Below are 18123 nucleotides of genomic sequence, written 5' to 3'. Positions count from 1 at the left end.
GTTAATCCTACTGATATGACTGACTAACATCACCCCATTGATGTTTTAGTCAACATGCCAGTTAAGTACCAATTATGGAAGGTGTACCATCCCTGGGTTGTTTACTGAAACTTTCTGTTACGTCTTCCAGTGATATCTTTTGATAAGATCAGAAAAGGACTGCATTGAGACTTGGGCAATATATGTCAGAGGCTTGGAAGAGAGTCCCAGAGCAATAGAGAAACACTTTCAAAAACATGTTGAATCATGAATTCTCTTAATGATACAAAGGATGATACTACAGAAAAACAAGGATTGCTGATGACTCTGAGTAAAAAGCAATTTAATGATCAGATTGTGAATGTTGAAGAAAATTTTAAGAATACCTTATTTATTTTGGTTTTGTGTTTTATATAATAAGCACAGGAGTTATATGATAATATATGTCTGAATAAGTTTGTTTTTTTGTTTTTTAAATTATTTCCATTAATTTCTTTCTTTCTTTCTTTTGTTCTTTCTTTCGTTCTTTCGTTCTCTCTTTCTCTCTTTCCATGAGATGTTTTGATACAGGCATGCAATATGAAATAAGCACGTAATGGAGAATGGAGTATCCATCCCCCTCAGTCATTTATCCTTTGAGTTACAAACAATCCAGTTATAATCTTTAAATTATTTTAAAATGAGAAGTTATTAGTGATTGTAGCTAACCTACTGTGCTATCAAACAGTAGGTCCTATTCCTTGTAAACACACACATGCACACACAGACACACACACACACACACGCACACACACACTGTACCCATTAACCATCTCCACCTCTCAACCCTCCAGTACCCTTCCCAGCCTCTGGTAACCATTCTTGTACTATGTCCATGAGTTTAATTATTTTTTTAGATCCCACAAATAAATGAGAACATGTATTGTTTGTCTTTCTGGTGCCTGGCTTATTTAACTTCACATAATGATCTTCAGTTCTATCCATGTTGTTGCAGATGACTGGATCTCAATCTTTTTTATGGCTGAATAGTACTCCCATTATGTGTATGTAGCACATTTTCTTTATCCATTCATCTCTTGATGGACATTTAAGATGTATCCAATCTTAGTTATTGTAAGCAGTGCGGCAACAACCATAGGAGTGCAGATATCTCTTCAATATACTGATTTCCTTTTTCTTTTGGGTATACACCCAGCAGCAGAATTACTGGATCCTATAGTAGCTCAATTTTCAGTTTTTTTGAGGAACCTCCAACTGTTCTCCATAGTGGTTGTACTATGCATTTCCTCTAACAGTGTACAATGGCTTCCTTTTTTTACACTTCGCTTTAGATATAAGCCATTTTAACTGGGATGAGATGATAATCTCATTGTAGTTTTGATTTGCATTTCTGTAATCATCAGTGGTGCTGAGCACCTTTTCATATGCCTCTTTGTCATTTGTATATCTTCTTTTGAGAAATGTTTAGGCCGGGCGCGGTGGCTCAAGCCTGTAATCCCAGCACTTTGGGAGGCCAAGGCGGGTGGATCACGAGGTCAAGAGATCGAGACCATCCTGGTCAACATGGTGAAACCCCGTCTCTACTAAAAATACAAAAAATTAGCTGGGCATGGTGGTGCATGCCTGTAATCCCAGCTACTCGGGAGGCTAAGGCAGGAGAATTGCCTGAACCCAGGAGGCGGAGGTTGCGGTGAGCTGAGATTGTGCCATTGCACTCCAGCCTGGGTAACATGAGTGAAACTCCGTCTCAAAAAAAAAAAAAAGAGAAATGTTTATTCATATCTTGTGCCCATTTTTGATCCAGTTGTTAGATTTTTTCCTGTGGAGTTGTTAGCACTCCTTATACAGTCTGGTTATTGATGGCATCTTGAAGTTGATGAATTGTGGTTAATTTATTCAGTTTAAAGGATTTAGATTATCTTAAATTTATGCTCTTCTAACTTTTTGGTGTTAGATAATGTCTTTTATGAAATGATGATGATAGATAAATGGTTATGTTTTAAATGTCCTTTCTTAGCAAAATAAATTGGAAGCTCTGTTCGTTCCCCAAATTTCTTTTGAGTTTTTTTTTTTTTTTTTTTTGCGATGGAGTTTCACTCTGCCGCCCAGGCTGGAGTGCAACTCCCCGTCTTGGGAGTTTAAGTAATTCTCATGCCTCAGCCTCCTGAGTAGCTGGGACTACAGGCATGTGCCACCACGCCTGGCTAAATTTTGTATTTTTAGTAGAGACAGGGTTTCGCATGTTGGCCAGGCTGATCTCAAAGTGCTGACCTCAGGTGGTCTATCTGCATTGGCTTTCCAAAGTGCAGGGATTACAGGTGTGAACCACCACACCCTCTTTTGAAATTTTATTGGCCTGTGAAAATCAGAGATCCAGGAACCACTGTTTAAAAAAAATCTGGCTTATTCATCTTATTATTTATAGATTTCTCATGATAGATGAGCTTATTTCTTAATTTTGTTTGAACATATTTCACAGAATGATTAATAATGAAACACTAGGTGCCAACAGCCTACTTCTATTTGGCTTTTTATGGGTTGCTTCTTGTTACTTTATACCCAATCATGTGGGGCTGAGTTTATTGTGCTAATAGGCAGTTATTACCTATAAAAGAATGGAAAAAGGTTGTGGCAGTTGGTCATTCTTTAACTTACATATGTAGAATAGTTTGAGCAATACTAGAAGGGTACCTTGTGGAGAAATGTTTCTCTTACACATTTGTCCTGGTACCTAAAATAAATCTTTATCTAGACCTTGGTTTCCTTTATCTCTAAAGGAAACTGTATACATATGGATTTGCGAATTTCGTGACAGCCATTGATCTAGACTGGTTGCCGGAATGTATCCTCTAGGCCAGCAACATTGCTGTCACCTGAGAAGCATGTTAGAGCCTGACCAACATGGAGAAACCCTGTCTCTACAAAAAAACACAAAATTAGTGGAGCGTTGTGGCACATGTCTGTAATCCCAGCTACTCGGGAGACTGAGGCAGGAGAATTTTTGAACCCAGGAGGTAGAGGTTGCCGTGAGCCAAGATCGCGCTATTGCACTCCAGACTGGGCAATAAGAGTGAAACTTCGTCTCAAAAAAAAAAAAAAAGAAAAAAAAATGCAGAATCTCAGTGCTACTCTGTAACTATAGAATCAGTGTTTTTAACAAGATTCTCAGATGGTTCATACTCATACTAAGTTTGAAAAGAGTTTATAGAACACATGACTTCTGTCTAGAGTAAGGAGGAGCAGGCTAAATAGCAATAGAGAAGTATAGAAAATAATTTTGCCTTAGTTCATTAGCTTATTTTAGAATCGTTCTGCTAATAGTTGCAAGGGAATTCTTAAAAAGCAGGTATGTGTGCATGTGTGTGCGTTTAGTGTCTGGTTTTGTCACCACGCAAATAAACGTACTTGGAAAATATTATTTGAGTCAAGTGGGATTCAGATAGAAGTGTTCCTGCATTTCCTGCAGCACATTGTTTGTTATCTATTTCTTGAGGAAATACCTTAGCTTAATTCTTTGGGAACCTACTTTTACTATTTTATCCAAAAAAATGAATGCCCAATTTCCCTGTAAGGGCAAGGTCACACAAACATTAAGTAGTTTTGCTAGGATTTAACAATGCTTTTTCTTTTTCTGTTTATCAGTGTTTCTTTAAACCCAGTGATATTTGAAAAACATATTTCTACATCCTTCATGTATCAAGGATATCATATTGCCAAGTATTGGCTAGTCTCTGTGGAAGAACTCAGATTCACCTTTTTACTTGATACTTTATAGATAATTAAGCAACTGTATGTAATAAATAGGTATGCTTAATTATCTTATTCAAAGAATGAGTACCCAGTTTGCCTGTAAGGGCGAGGTCACACAAACATTAAGTAGCTTTGCTGGGATTTAACAATGCTTTTTCTTTTTCCATTTATCAGTGTTTCTTCAAACCCAGTGGTATTTGAAAAACAAAGTGCATATTTCTACATTCTTCCTGTATCAAGGATATCATATTGCCAAGTATTAGCTATTCTCTGTGGAAGAATTCAGATTCACCTTTTTACTTGACACTTTATAGATAATTAAGCAACCATATGTAATAAATAGATATGCCTAATTATCTTATTCAAAGATGAATGGGAAACTTGGAAGTTTGGCTCTTACCTTAGCATCCTTGGGAAGAAATTGGTTCTTTTACAGAAGTAGCCATGTGAAAGCTTGGTTTAGTACTTAAAAACAGTGAAGTTGGTGGCAGTGGGGTGGATGAATTTAGGTATATATTTTTTGCTTTTATATGTTTTTCATATTGGTTTTATAAACTTCTTGTGTTGTGGACTTTTTCAGAGTTATACAGTCATGTGTTGCTTAATCACAGGGATGCACTCCAGAAATGGTAGTCTGAGCATCATAAGAGTGTACTTGCCAAACCTGGATGGCATAGCCTGCTACACACCAAGGCTAGGTGATATAGCCTGTTGTTCCTAGGCTACAAACCTGTATAGCATGTTCCTGTATGAAATACCATAGGCAGTTGTAACTAAATGGTATTTGTGTATCTAAACGTGGAAAAGGTAGAGTAAAAATACAGTACTGCAATTTTTTTTTCTTTTTTTGAGTTGGAGTTTCACTCTGTCACTCAGGCTATAGTGTAGTGGCGCAATCTCAGCTCATTGCAACCTCCTTCTCCTGGGTTCAAGCGATTCTCCTGCCTCAGCCTCCCGAGTAGCTGGGACTACAGGTGCACCCGTACCCCACCATGCCTAGTTAATTTTTTGTGTTTTTAGTAGAGACAGTGTGTCACCATGTTGGACAGGCTGGTCTTGAACTCCTGAGCTCAGGCGATCCATCTGTGTTGGCTTCCCAGAGTGCTGGGATTACAGGCGTGAGTCACCATACCTGGCCCATTGTTGTCATCTCATTGGACCGCTACGGAATATGTGGTTCATTGTTGACTGAAACGTCATTATGTGACATGTGACTTATTTTTCCTTGAGTTAATTATGAAATTACTTTGTATAAGTTTTTTGGTAACTGTTCTTAAATTCAAATTTGAAGATGAATCCTGTTTAATCACTGAGTCAGACTTTTTTTGTATTTTGGCAATTTACAGATTTACTGTCCATTTTAAACTTGACCTGTTTATGTGTAACATCCTGAATATATACAGAAGGACTTCTAAATCAGTAGATGCTTGATTTCAGTGGATATTACTGAAATACAAATAAGAAAAAAAACAAAGAATGAATACCATTTCATACCCAGATTGACAAAAAAGAAAAATTCTGACAGTGTCAAATATTGAGAAGGAGGTAGAGGAATGGGAACCTTTAACTATTGCTTGCGTTAGCAATGATGAAATACAATTAAAACTGAAATCTGCTTCCCCCAGAAAACATCTCTTCAAAGGAAGAAGAGAAAGGAAACAATTTCATTTTTGAGTAAGTATTAAACCAGAATGACACATGTATCACAAGCAATCTGCTAAAAGATTGCAAAGACCAAAAGGATGTTCACCCTTACATATAGCCAAGTAGGTGCAACCCATTACAAACCAGTTCTCAAGATAAACAATAAATAGTGTTAAACTAAGAGGACTTGATATCATCTTTTGCCACACATAGTTTATCCTAAATTCACTTGGTAATTGGAGCGACCTTTTGTATGAACGAATTGGCTTTTTCCAAAGGAAAAATGAACTCATATCTCTATAAAAGGCTTTAATTTTGCAGCTTGGAACTAGATGGCCTGCCAAAGTTAGGCACCCTATCCTCCCACGGAAACAGAGAGATAAGGGCACCATCTCTTTTGATGATCTTATTTGAAAGAGATGGCCATTAGGTCCTTGAGAAAGGCAGCTTTGGGCTGCTGCTGGCTAGCTTTTACAAAGATTTACATACATCTCTAAGCGAGCAGAGAAAGAATTTACAAGTTTTTGAAAGCAAACACTGTAAGAAAAGGGCTGGGGGAGTGCAGTTATAATTAGGCCTCTTATTTTAAATTTTCATTTGCCTGTATACTGACGGATAAGTTGTTCCAGCTACCTTAGTGGGCAACTTAGCAGTGTTGTAGTCGAGTTGAAGAAGAGTACACCGTCTGATTCATCACTTTTACTTTTAGATAAATCTTAGAAGAACTGTTAACACATGTTCATAGGATACTTGTAGCATTATGTATTAATAGTGAAACATTAGTGACAACCAAAATATTTTGAAGTAGAGAAGTGAGTAGATAAATTTTGCTATATTCATATAGTACAATACTATACAGTGTTGCAAATGAATAATTTAGGGGAACATATCAACTTGGGTAATTTTCAAAAACAATGTTGAATTACTAAAGCAAGTTGCAGAAGAATATGTGCAATATATTGATATAATATTTAAAAACATGCAGAACAATACCACGTATTGTTTATTGATATGCAGTGAAAGTAGAATAGAATGATAAACACCAAAATCAGGAAGTGGTTACCTCTAAGGAGGGAGGTGTACAAAGGGATCAGCAAGGGATTCTTTTATTTCTTAACCAAAGAAAATCTTAAGTAAATAAGGTAGAATGTTAAGATTTAATTTATTTAGGCAGTGGGTATGTGTGCATTTGTTATATTATTACCTAGATTCTTTTGTAATGTTTAAATATTTAATGATTGAAAGTTTTAAAAGGAAGAATGGATGGCAAGCGGTGGAAGGAAATGAGGACATCTCTTCAAAGAAATTTGTTGTAAAGGGGATCAAAGAAATGGAGAGGTAGTTGAAGGGAAATTAATCAGTGTTAGTATGACACATTTGCATGCTAATAATAATGATCACGTAAAAAGGGAAGAATTGATATAGGAGACCTATAATAGTTACGGGAGCAGAATCCCTGAGAAAGAAAAAAATAATGGAATGCAGTATAGAAATACTGTTTGGTGCTTGATAGGAACAAGGATAATTTGTTGAAAAAGGAGGGAAAGCAGAATAAGTGGAGGAAAGATGAAGTAGTTCTCTTCTGAATTTAGGGTGACCAACATCCACGTTTGCTTGTGATTTAGCAGTTTCTCAGAATGCAGGACTTCTAGTGCTAAAACTGGGAAAGTCTTGTGCTAACTTCTGATCATTTTTCCTTGACAAAATGAAAAGCATTGATTATCTTCTGGGAGAGATAAGGGAATGGAGGAAGTATTCAGGCTTAAGGTAAAAAGAGAAGCTATGAGTGATAGGAGAACAGATTCACTATGTGAATGTGATAGGATTTTTGAGCATTTCAGGGGTCTGCTGAAATTTATGGTTATTATTATTATTATTTTTAATTCTTTGTCAATGAATGAGAGTTCTGTATGTTGCCCAGGCTGGTCTCGAATGCATAGCCTTGCCTCCTCAAGCACCAGGACAACTGGCCTGAGCCACCGTGGCTCCCTATGGTTATTATTTTAAAGTTTATATGGTTGTATTTCTCTTCAGCCTCATTCAGCTGTTCAGGTAAAAGTACTGTGTTAAGTGGAAAGTTGGTTTTAAACTATGTTTTGACCGTGATGGTGGGAGAGAGGAGCAGAGAAGTGAGGCGGCAAGTAAGGGAATGATTGTGATGGATTTTTTGAATTTTAGACCAGAGACTCAATAAAAGAGAGATGAAGGATAGTGAAAAAATTTGTAGGGTCTGTTGGAGTTAACAGGTTTCTGGTAGTAAATTGGAGAGATATGTAAATATATTGAGTAAAGAAGCTAAGATGCTTGAAATTGAGATTTTTAAGGTAGTGTAGTTACTGGTTGTCAATTTCATCATGAGACTAGGGGCCAGAGTGGGATGGAAGAAAAGATGATTGGGTGTGGAAGTGATTACCTTTGTGGATGTCATTTCAGTGACTAATCTGTAGAGCAGATTTTGGTGCTCTATAACATATTCAATTATTTCTTCTTCATATACTGAGAATCTTTCGTTTCCTGTTTTATTTTGTTTAAATATTGCCTCAACTTGTAAATCACATTGTGTTGCTCTGAAATGAAGACAGTTGTAAATAAGTAAATGGATAAAAGCAAATTTTGTTTAATCAGAATTTGGCCTTATTGTGTGGTTGGTAAAGTTAAACATTAACATCCCAACTGATGATCCTATAGCTCATTAAGCTAGTTTAGTCCCACGTAAGTTCAATGAGGGCTTTATGCCATGTGTGGTTATCTGTAGTGCACTACTTTGCTGACTCTAATTTTGTCTTTGTCTTTTTATAGGACCGCAGCTGAATGCACAGCTAGAAGGTTGGCTTTCACAAGTACAGTCTACAAAAAGACCTGCTAGAGCCATTATTGCACCGTAAGTTTTTTTATTTTTTAATTTTGTTTGTTTTTAAGGGGTCTCCCTCTGTCGCCCAGGTTGAAGTGCAGTGGTGTGATCTCAGCTCACTCCAACCTCTGCCTCCCAGGTTCAAGCTGCTCTCCCGCCTCAGCCAACTCAGAAGCTGGGACTGCAAGCGTGTGCCACCACGCCCGGCCAATTTTTGTATTTTTAATAGAGACGGGGTTTCACCATGTTGGCCAGGCTGATCTCATACTGCTGACCTCAAGTGATCTACCCGCCTCAGCCTCCCAAAGTGCTGGGATTACAGGCGTGAGTCACCGTGCCTGGTCTGCACTGTAAGTTTTAAGAGTCTACTTAAAATCTTTTGTATGTTTATTATTAGTAAATGAGTATCTACAGATTGAACTAAAAATTAAAAACTAAAGTCTATATGGAGCTGAAGAAATTGTATTCAGTAATTTCCAGAATTCCTGTGGGTTTTCACTGTAACTTAAGTATAAAAGAATTGGCTACTTTAGCTAGGTGCGGTGACTCACGCCTGTATTTCCAGCACTTTGGGAGGCCAAGGTGGGAGGATTGCTTGAACCCAGGAGTTTGAGACCAGCCTGAGCAACATGGCAAGACTCCATCTCTACTAAAAATACAAAAATTAGCTGGGTGTGGTGATGCACTTGTAGTCCCAGCTAAGCTACTTGGGGGTGAGTGGGGGTGTGGGCTGAGGTGGGGGGAATGGCTTAAGCCTGGGAGGTGGAGGTTGTGGTGAGCCAGATCGTGCCATTGCACTCCAGCCTGGGTGACAGAATAAGACCCCACCTCAAAAAACAAACAAACAAAAAAAGAATTGGCTACTTTATTTCCTCAGATGCAGTAATTTCAAAATTTATTTTTGGTAATAAAACTGACTTTTAAAGAAAAGGGTTATTTACATTAGGTAAACTTGCCAATATCATAGTCATTGCTATAAATGAATAAGTTCTATTTTAAATATTAAAGAGATTTAATTTAATTTAATTTTAGAGAGTTTAATTTTAGAGATTTTAGAGAGTTTGCTTTTTAGAACTGCAAGCTAGCACATACCTAGTTAATGATGTGTGTCTATGTATGATATGAATTCAGTTGATTTTGATTTGGTTTCCAGTGCTAACCTTCACAACATATTGTTTGAAACACATGGTAGCATTTTTTTCTGAGAAGAGTGAAGGTTCAGTCTGTGCCATTTATCTCATAGCATGCTGTTTGTGACTACTATTAGGTTAAGGTTCATGCCCTTATAAATAGTAAATAGTGATGACAGTATATAATAACCGCTTATTAATATCAGAATTAAATGAGTAAATAGTAAATACACATAAAAAGCCTAGATTGGAAGTGTTCTATTAATGATAGGCATTTTATATACCAAGTATTTTGTTAAATGCCTTTTTTGTATATCTAACTTGATCTCATTTAATGGGTACAGGAGCCTGACTTCCACTTACAAGCTATGTGACATGCAACTTATTTTATCTGTTGTGATTTTAGCTCCTCATTGGTAAAGGTGGAATAATAATAGTACCTCCTTCACGCTTTATAACAAAAGATTAAATGACCGAATCTTTATAAAACTTGTAGCAAACAACTTACTACTATTTAGTCATTTATGTACCAGCCTAAAGGCCAGGTGCTCTTCGTGCTGCTTTTTGAGTAAATCAAAATTGCTACTCTGTGGTACTAGCATCTTGGTACTAGGGAAGACAGGCAGTAAACAAATAATTATTTTCTGTGTCAAGTGCTGATGGGTGCTAAGAAGAAAAATAAAGCAGATAGAGGATTGAGAGTGACAGCATGAGTAGGGAGTTACTGTTTTATATAGGATTAGTAAGAAGAGGACTCCCTGGTAAGGTAACATTTGAGTCTGAATGATGTGGGAGAGCAAGCTGTGCAGATACCTGGGGGAAGAGGGTTTCAGGTTGAGGAACAGCAAGCACAAAGGCTCTGGGGCAGGAGTATGCTTAGTGTGTTTGAGGAAAGGCAAGAAGGCCAGTGCAGCTGGAGTGGCAGTACAAGGGGAAGAGTGGTAGATGAGATAGGTGGCAGAGGGCTAGATCATGAAGAGACTTTGTAGTCAAAAAGATTTTGGTTTTTATTCTGAGTGATATCGCAAGTCATGGCAAGTTCTGAGCAGTAGGGTGACATAATCTAAGTTTGAAAAGAATTACGCTTGCTGCTGTATGGATATTATATTGTGTGGGAATAGGGAATCCAGTTTAGGAGGCTTATTTCTCATCTCTTTAGAAAAGAGATGAGATAGTGGCTTGGACTGGGGGCTTGAGGTGGAGGTGATGAGAAGTATTATAGTCTGGACATGTTTTAAAGGTTGAACCAACAAGATAGGGAGAAGAAGAGTCAAGAATGACTCTTGGCTAGGGGCAGTGGCTCACACCTGTAATCCCAGCACTTTGGGAGGCCTGAGCAGGAGGATTGCTTGAAGCCAGGAGTTTGAGATCAGCCTGGGCAACAAAGCAAGACCCTATCTCTACAAAAATTAACTGGATGTGGTGGCATATGCACCTGTAGTCCTGCTGCTTGGTAGATTGAGGCAGAAGGATCCCTTGAGCCCGGGAATTTGAGGCTGCAGTGAGCTATGGTCTGATTGCACCACTGTACCTCCTGCTTGGGCAACAGTGAGATACCCTGTCTTTAGAAGTATTTTATAAAGACATGGTTTTAAAATATCATGACTGAATGATTTTTAAGTTTTGCCCTGTGAAACTAGAAGGATGGAATTACTTTTATACTGATAAGGGGAAGACGAGTGGAAGTCTGGGGGTAGATTTTGAAGTGCTTATATAGAATCTAGGTTTTTGGTTTTGATCTTGTTAATGTTGAGGTGATTATTAGATATCCAAACGGAGATTACTAATGGGCAGCTGGCTAAGTGAATCTGGAGTACAAAGAAGTGGCACCAGACTTGAGATAGAAATAAGGGCTATATTAGTACATATAATCACAGAGGTTGCCTAGGAATAAAATAAAGATAGACAGGAGAAGAGTTTCAAGGACTAAGCCCTTGGACAAGCCAACTTTTTAGAGGCCAGAATGAAGATGAACATTTGCAAAGGAGATATTGAAGGGAGAAGAAGTGAGGAAGGAGGAAAACCAAAAGTGAGTGATGTCTCTGGGAGGCCAAAGGATGAAAAATGTGTCAGGGAGGAGAAAGTGATCAGCTGTATCAGATGCTGCCAGAGAGGACTGAGGATTGATAATTGGATTTGGCAATGTGGAAATCACTGGTGACCTTAAGAAGAAAAGTTTCTGTGGGTGGTAGAAATGAAAGTGTTATTGGAGGGAGTAGGTTCAGGAAAGAATGAGAGGCGAGGGCAATGAAGACATCAGTATAGGTAGTTTTTTGAGGAATTTTGCTGTAAAACAGAGAGATAGGACAATACCTCTATGGTAAGGAGGATTTTTATTTCATTTGAGAGATTTTAAAGTGCTTGTATATGAAGAGAGTCAGTAGGGAAAGAAAAATTGATGCAGGGATAAGAGGGGGCATTTACTTAAGTGAGATCCTTGATTAGGTAAGAAACAATTAATTAATAATCATTTCTTTATAGTAACTCATGAGAGACATTTTATTTTCATTTCTTATGGTATACTATCTTTCCAGTTAAAACTTGTTCTAAATTTGGGAGCTGAGTTGAATCAACATATAATTAAGTTGAGGCTAGTATTCATAAAAAAGTAGCCAGACTTGTTTCCTTCTTGTAATTAATTTTAAATTGGAATCATTGGGAGTGACCTGGGAAATGAAATGTTCAGCCTAAATTACAAATATGTTGATTTCCAAGTTACCATAGATTTTAAAATGAAAATAGTTTTGGCTTTGGTGTGTTTCTATTATATACTGACTTTGTATATAACATATAATAAATGTTGTAATAAACATACATAAACATATAAAGACATAAATATAAACGTATAATAAACATTGTAAGTGTGCATTTACAGGCAATTTCTATTTTGTTAACATAGGAAGACTTTAAGTATAGCCAAGTTTTATCTTACGTGGTTTCCAGAAGTAATTATTTTCCTTTCCAAGGTTACCTTTTTTTTTTTTTTTTTTGAGGTAGAAAACAACAAATATTTCACTGGGCGCAGTGGCTCATGCTTGTAATCCCAGCACTTTGGGAGCCTGAGGTGGGCAGATCACTTGGGCTCAGAAGTTCAAGATTAGCCTGGATAACATGGTGAAACCCCCTCTACAAAAAATACAAAAATTAGCTGGGTGTGGTGGCATGTATGTGCAGCCCCAGCTACTCCAGAGGTTGAGATGGGAAGATCACTTGAGCCTGGCAGGTTGGGGCTGCACTGAGCTGAGATCACGCCATTGCACTCTAGCCTGGGTGATGGGAGTGAGACCCTGTCTCAAAAAAATATAAAGTTATTATTCTATGGCGTGAAAGAGTCTTTGTGTTATATAGTAATTAGAAGAATCACGTTAATAAAAAACTTACTTTAAGGTTTATAAATGTTAGCTCTCTAAGACTTGCTTTTCTTAGATATTTTTTTACGTTTATAGGCATAAATTGTATCATGGAAACCTTAAATAAACTCAGAACCTGGATATAGTTGTAACTAATCAGGCTGAGTGAAAATGGCAAATTTTTGAAAGTGCATAAACATGTTGTTCATTTTTATGTTGATACAGATTAAATAGGATATATATCATTAAAGAGTAAATTATTGACCTGTCAACTGTTCTATCTTAATGAATTCTAATCTGTATGACATAAGGCAGGCACATTTGGAGGATTTAAAAGAAATTAATTTGATTAAAGTGTACTGTGGTTGAATTTAGAACTACCTTATCTTGATGTGTAGGAGACAGTGTGTGTCCCAGGGATATATTGAAATGATCTCATGAGCTAAAAGTCTGAAAAGCCTTTCTACATGACTTCCAGATACCTTGATACCAATCTTCTTGCTTGTCTTGCACCATGCAGAAATATGTCAGCAACCCCTAGAATGAAGCTGTGCAGATACGTATCACTTAAGAAACTTAACAAATATAAAACATAATCAGAAAATTGGTTGTTAACATGATGAAGTTTTTTAGATTATAAAACAGGTACTTTGAATATTTATACATTAAAAAAAACCTTGATATTAGTTAACCTAGTAGGAGTTTGACTTGATATTAATTAACCTAGTAGGAGTAGTATGGGAGAAAGGACTCTTTCACTGTTTATTGTGTGTCCTTCTTTATTGTTTGACTTTTTTACTATGTGCATTTATTACTTTTAATATAAAAACTAGTTTAAAAAATGTAAAAGCTAAAAAGCTTTTATAGAGAAGACCAGTTTGTCTATAGTGAAGCATACCTGTACAGCGCTCTACCACTGTATATCATGAGACAATGAATCTTTTGAGATTGTATTTTGTGTCCCACTCAGTCTTTTAAAAGCTCTTAAGGAACTTTAAAAATTATGTAAAATAATGTATTTTGTATTTTATTTTGTAAAAATATTGTATTTGCCTTCATGATATGTTAGGTTGGGAATCAGAGTGACTTGGAAAAGCTAGTGGGGATGGCTTTTTGCATTAAGGACTTTAAGAGCCTTATAAAAATAAGATATTCTGAATAATAATGATATAACTTGGACTTTTTTTGGGGCGTAATTATCTACTGACTTTTTTTTTTGGAGACAGAGTCTCACTCTGTCACCAGGGCTGGAATACAGTGGCACAACCTTGGCTCACTGCAACCTCTGCCTCCTGGGTTCAAGCGATTCTCCTGCCTTAGCCTTCTGAATAGCTGGGATTACAGGCATAAGCCATCACACCTGGCTCCTATTGATTTTTCTTTCTTTCTTTCTTTTTTTTTTTTTTAAGTCAAAACAGGAATCTTGAGGGCCATTGAGCAATGCCTACAAAATAAAAGAATAAAAGACTAGGTACAGCAAAATAAAATTGAGAGAGGCAATGTGGAAGCTGCTGCTTTTGCAAATTATTTAGGGCCAGTTGTCAATCAAATCGATCCCATCTGTTCAGAGGAGTTTTCTAATTTAGTTTCTAGCTTTTCTGATTTTACCTTAGCTTAAGTAGATTTTGTGACTTATTGTTGGAGATCTCTCCATTTCCTCTGGTTCAGTTTCTTATTTCATCTACTTCAGCCTTTTTATTTTGCATTTTGCTACTGTTAAGTAGAACTTGGACTATTGAACCTGACTTTGTTGAATCCTTGTTAAGTATTTCTTTATTATGACTCTTGGCATTGACAATTTATACTATTCACCTGTGACCTTGAAGGCCTCAGAATGAACAAGTGAAAATCCATGTCCTTTAGTAATTGGTCATTTTTCTGAGGTAAGAATTTGAATTATAGCCACACAGCAAGTTTGCTGTGTGAGAAACTGTCACTTAACCAGTAAATGTTCATGAGCAGTAATGGCCTTTGCATCCTCACTTGATTGCAGCTCCACAGGGAAAACAGAAATTCTGGTGTCAGGAACTGGAATTCCTAATGTAAAGGGTCTACTGTGTAGGAGCAAAGGGAAAAGCAAAAGCACTCTCTGTTAAAAGAAGGATCAATTTTTAGTGGCAAGGTTCCACTAATAAAAATAATAAAATATTGTAAGTTTTAAGTATAATTTTGCATTTGCCTTCATGATATGTTAGATTGGGAAACAAAGTGACTTGGAAAAGCTAGTGGGGATGGCTTTTTGCATTAAGGACTTTAAGAGATTTTAAAAGACTGAATGGGACACACTTTTACAGTACATGTTAGAATATCTTCAATTTTCATCGTTCTGGCTGTTAGGACAAAAGAAAAAACTTTAGTCAGTTTTAGTGAAGCCTCCTTTATTTTGAACCATCTCTTGATAAAACATTGTTTCCACATACATGTAGAATCATAGATTCTGTTAGCAAGGGAAGGGGTAGGAAAAGAGCATCTGTAGTGAGATTTGTTGGTTGTTAGTCTGATTTTCTTCATTATCATGCTTCTGGGTTAGGATAAAGGAAAGTATAAGAAATTATCTTCCTTGATTATTATCTTCTTCCCCCTTTCATGAAGTTGAGCTCTTTGTGATGGGGTTAAGAAGCACGGTGCACTGAAAGATTTTTTTTTTTTCAATACTCTATAGTATAGTCTTGAAGTTAAGACCTTTTCAGGTTAAGACTTTCCTTCTCTCCCTGTGACTTTTGTCTTTACTTCAAGCAGACTTGGAAGCCTTCAGCTTCAGCATGGACTGAAACCATGAAATCTGAGTTCCATTATTAATCATGTATTTACCTTAGCTAATTGTGTTTTCAAAACCTTCATCCTTTCCTGTAGTTTTATAGGGTATATGACTGTGTAAGAGTTCTTGTTTTCAGACTTGTTGCTTTTCCTATGCCACAGACTCCTTCCTTTCATCCTTCAAACATGTAAAGATCTCTTATGGTGGGTAATAGTATGTATTCTGGAGCCAGGCAGTCCTGGCTTAAGCCCTGACTTGGTCACTGGCTATCTATGTGAACTTGAGCAAGTTTCTTAATCTCTCTGTTTTAGTTTCTTCATCTGTAAAATGAGAATAATAGTAATTCCTACCTCACAGAGTTGCTATGAGGATTAAATTATTTAATTCTTTGAAGTACATAGAAGAGTGCCTGATACATAACATAGTAAGTAGTCAGTAAATGTTACTACTATTATTATCATTATTCTGCTTATCTCCCATACTCAGTCACTGAGATTTGTCAATTTTTCTTTTTTAGACTCTATAACATTTGCTTCTCTTTGCCCACCAGCACTAATACAGTTCCAGACCATGACATTAGTGCCTCATGCTTGGGCAAGTACTGCCACCATTTCCAAGAGAGGTCCTATTAACACTCTCCTGCCACTAATAGCTAGTTTGTGCCAGTGCTTTTCAGTACTGGACTAATAACAGTTTGATATTGACACACCCCTGCTCAAGAGCCCACAGCATTTTTTAGTATCTTGTTTTATCAAGCCCATATTCCTTTACCTGACTCTGGCATATCATTACTCTTTTCCTCTACTCAGGCCAGTCTTGAATTTTCTCATCTACATTATGTACTTGGACATTTGCTCATGTTCTTCCTTTAGTCTTTATGCCCTTCCTTAATGTCCTTACCCTTGTACTCTTACTATTTATGTCCTAGCCATACTTCAAGAATCCAATGATTCTTTTTTTTCTTGTCTTTTTTTTTTTTTTTTGGAAATAAAGTCTTGCCCAGTCACCCAGGGTGGAGTGCAGCGATGGGAAGAATCCAGTGTTTGTAAGAAGCCTTTCTGCATGTAAAGAACTGAGCTTGGTCAGGAACAGGATTGGTAGAAATGGGAGAGACTCAGACTAGAAAGACAGGTTGATTTAGAGATCAGGGCATGGATTGGGGATTACAGCTTTTAAATTTAAGAATGATAAAGAGGAACTGAAGTCTGAAAAGCTGATATAAAGTGGAAGGAGCACTTTAAGATATAAGAATAAGGCATTGAGGGGATGGTATATGAATGACAACTGAGAGCAAAGTTTCAAGGCAGTGTTGAAAATCTGAAATGTCATTAAGGTTTCAGATAGACCTGGGCAGATCCAGATGGACCCGGTGGCTTTATGGTCCACGTGGACAGGCAAAGATGGTATACTAATAAATTGGTAAGAGAATCAGTTACGATCAAGAACTAGGTGTTAGGAATCTGAAGCAGTGAGCAGTAAGGTCTCAGAAATTCAGAGATTGGAGTCATAACAGAATAAAATAGGTCTCCTGGTTAGGCTCTGGTATTAAGACTAGTGCAGGATGATATCAAAACTGAGTATGCTGAGCTAAAGAATTTCCTTCTGGCTAAGATCAAAACCGGGTTGTGAGAATATTGCTATGTTGAGGCAACTTGATAGGCTCCTTTACCGGAGGTATAGGGGTAGAGTGACTACCGTTAATTAAGACCTTCAATGATTTCAGTGAGCTTAGTGTATGTTCCATGTTGTTGAGCTCCTGGTTAAGCACCACTACTGTCTTGCATTCCTGTGGTAGAGTGCTGTGAGTCTCATTTTCTCCATTCATATCTTGAGCTAGTTCAGATTAGGACCATTTTTAAAAAAGAGCCTTATTGTGATATGATTGGCATACAAGTGTATACATTTAAACCACACAATTTGATGTTTGACATATGTATGAGGGTAAAACTATCACAATCAAGAAAATAACATATTCATCACCCTCAAAAGTTTCCTTGTGTTCCCTTGTAATTCTTCCTTTCTGTACCTCTTTTTCCCCTCTCTTCCACTTTCTATAATGTTTTTTTTTAAGAGATGGGATCTCACTCTGTCATCCAGGCTGGAGTGTGGGTGTGATCATAGCTTACTGTAGTATAGAACTCCTTGGCTTAAGCAATCCTCCTGCCTCAGCCTCTTGAGTAGCTGGGACTGTAGGCATGTGCCACCATGCTTCGCTATTTAGAATTTTATTTAAATGGAATCAGACAGAAGGAACTCTTTTTATTTGACTTTCTTCCATTCAGCGTATTTATTTAATTATTTTGAGTGTCTGTAATTCATTTCTTTTTATTGCTGAAGAGTATTCCATTGTATGGATATGTATCTATTTTTTCATATATCTTTTGAGACCAGGAAACAGTCATTCTGTAGGTGACAAGAGAATTGACTGAATTTGTAGACCAGAGGATGAAAGAGAAGAATAGTGTGGAGAGAAAATTAGAATAATTATCTTTGTCTTTATTTTTATCTCTAAAGACACAGAAGGTATTTTAATAGTTGTAGGGTATTTGTTTTGGTCTGACTTGACTTCCTGTTGGTTTGTCATTTTTCTGTAATAGTCTGCTAATGCTACTGAAGAGGAGTATTAAAAACACAATTGTAGGCCGGGCGCGGTGGCTCAAG

The 18123-nt window shown here is 37.0% G+C and overlaps 1 protein-coding gene across 5 annotated transcripts in view; it reads left to right on the top strand.

The window, feature by feature from the left end:
• Positions 1-18123, top strand: part of MEMO1 (mediator of cell motility 1) — a 136625-nt gene that overhangs the window by 48720 nt on the left and 69782 nt on the right. For all 5 annotated transcript variants that reach the window (XR_004257189.1, XM_032239234.1, XM_032239235.1 and 2 more), the window contains one exon: positions 8173-8254. Coding sequence is in view for 2 of the 5 variants with exons in the window: in XM_032239233.1 (XP_032095124.1) it covers positions 8173-8254 (82 nt within the window). In the remaining 3 variants the exon portion in view is untranslated. The remainder of the gene's footprint in view (positions 1-8172; positions 8255-18123) is intronic.

This window comes from Sapajus apella, unplaced genomic scaffold (assembly GCF_009761245.1).
Source record: "Sapajus apella isolate SASKATOON/1434 unplaced genomic scaffold, GSC_monkey_1.0 scaffold44, whole genome shotgun sequence".
Taxonomy (NCBI): domain Eukaryota; kingdom Metazoa; phylum Chordata; class Mammalia; order Primates; family Cebidae; genus Sapajus; species Sapajus apella.
This window is presented reverse-complemented; position numbering and strand designations above follow the sequence as displayed.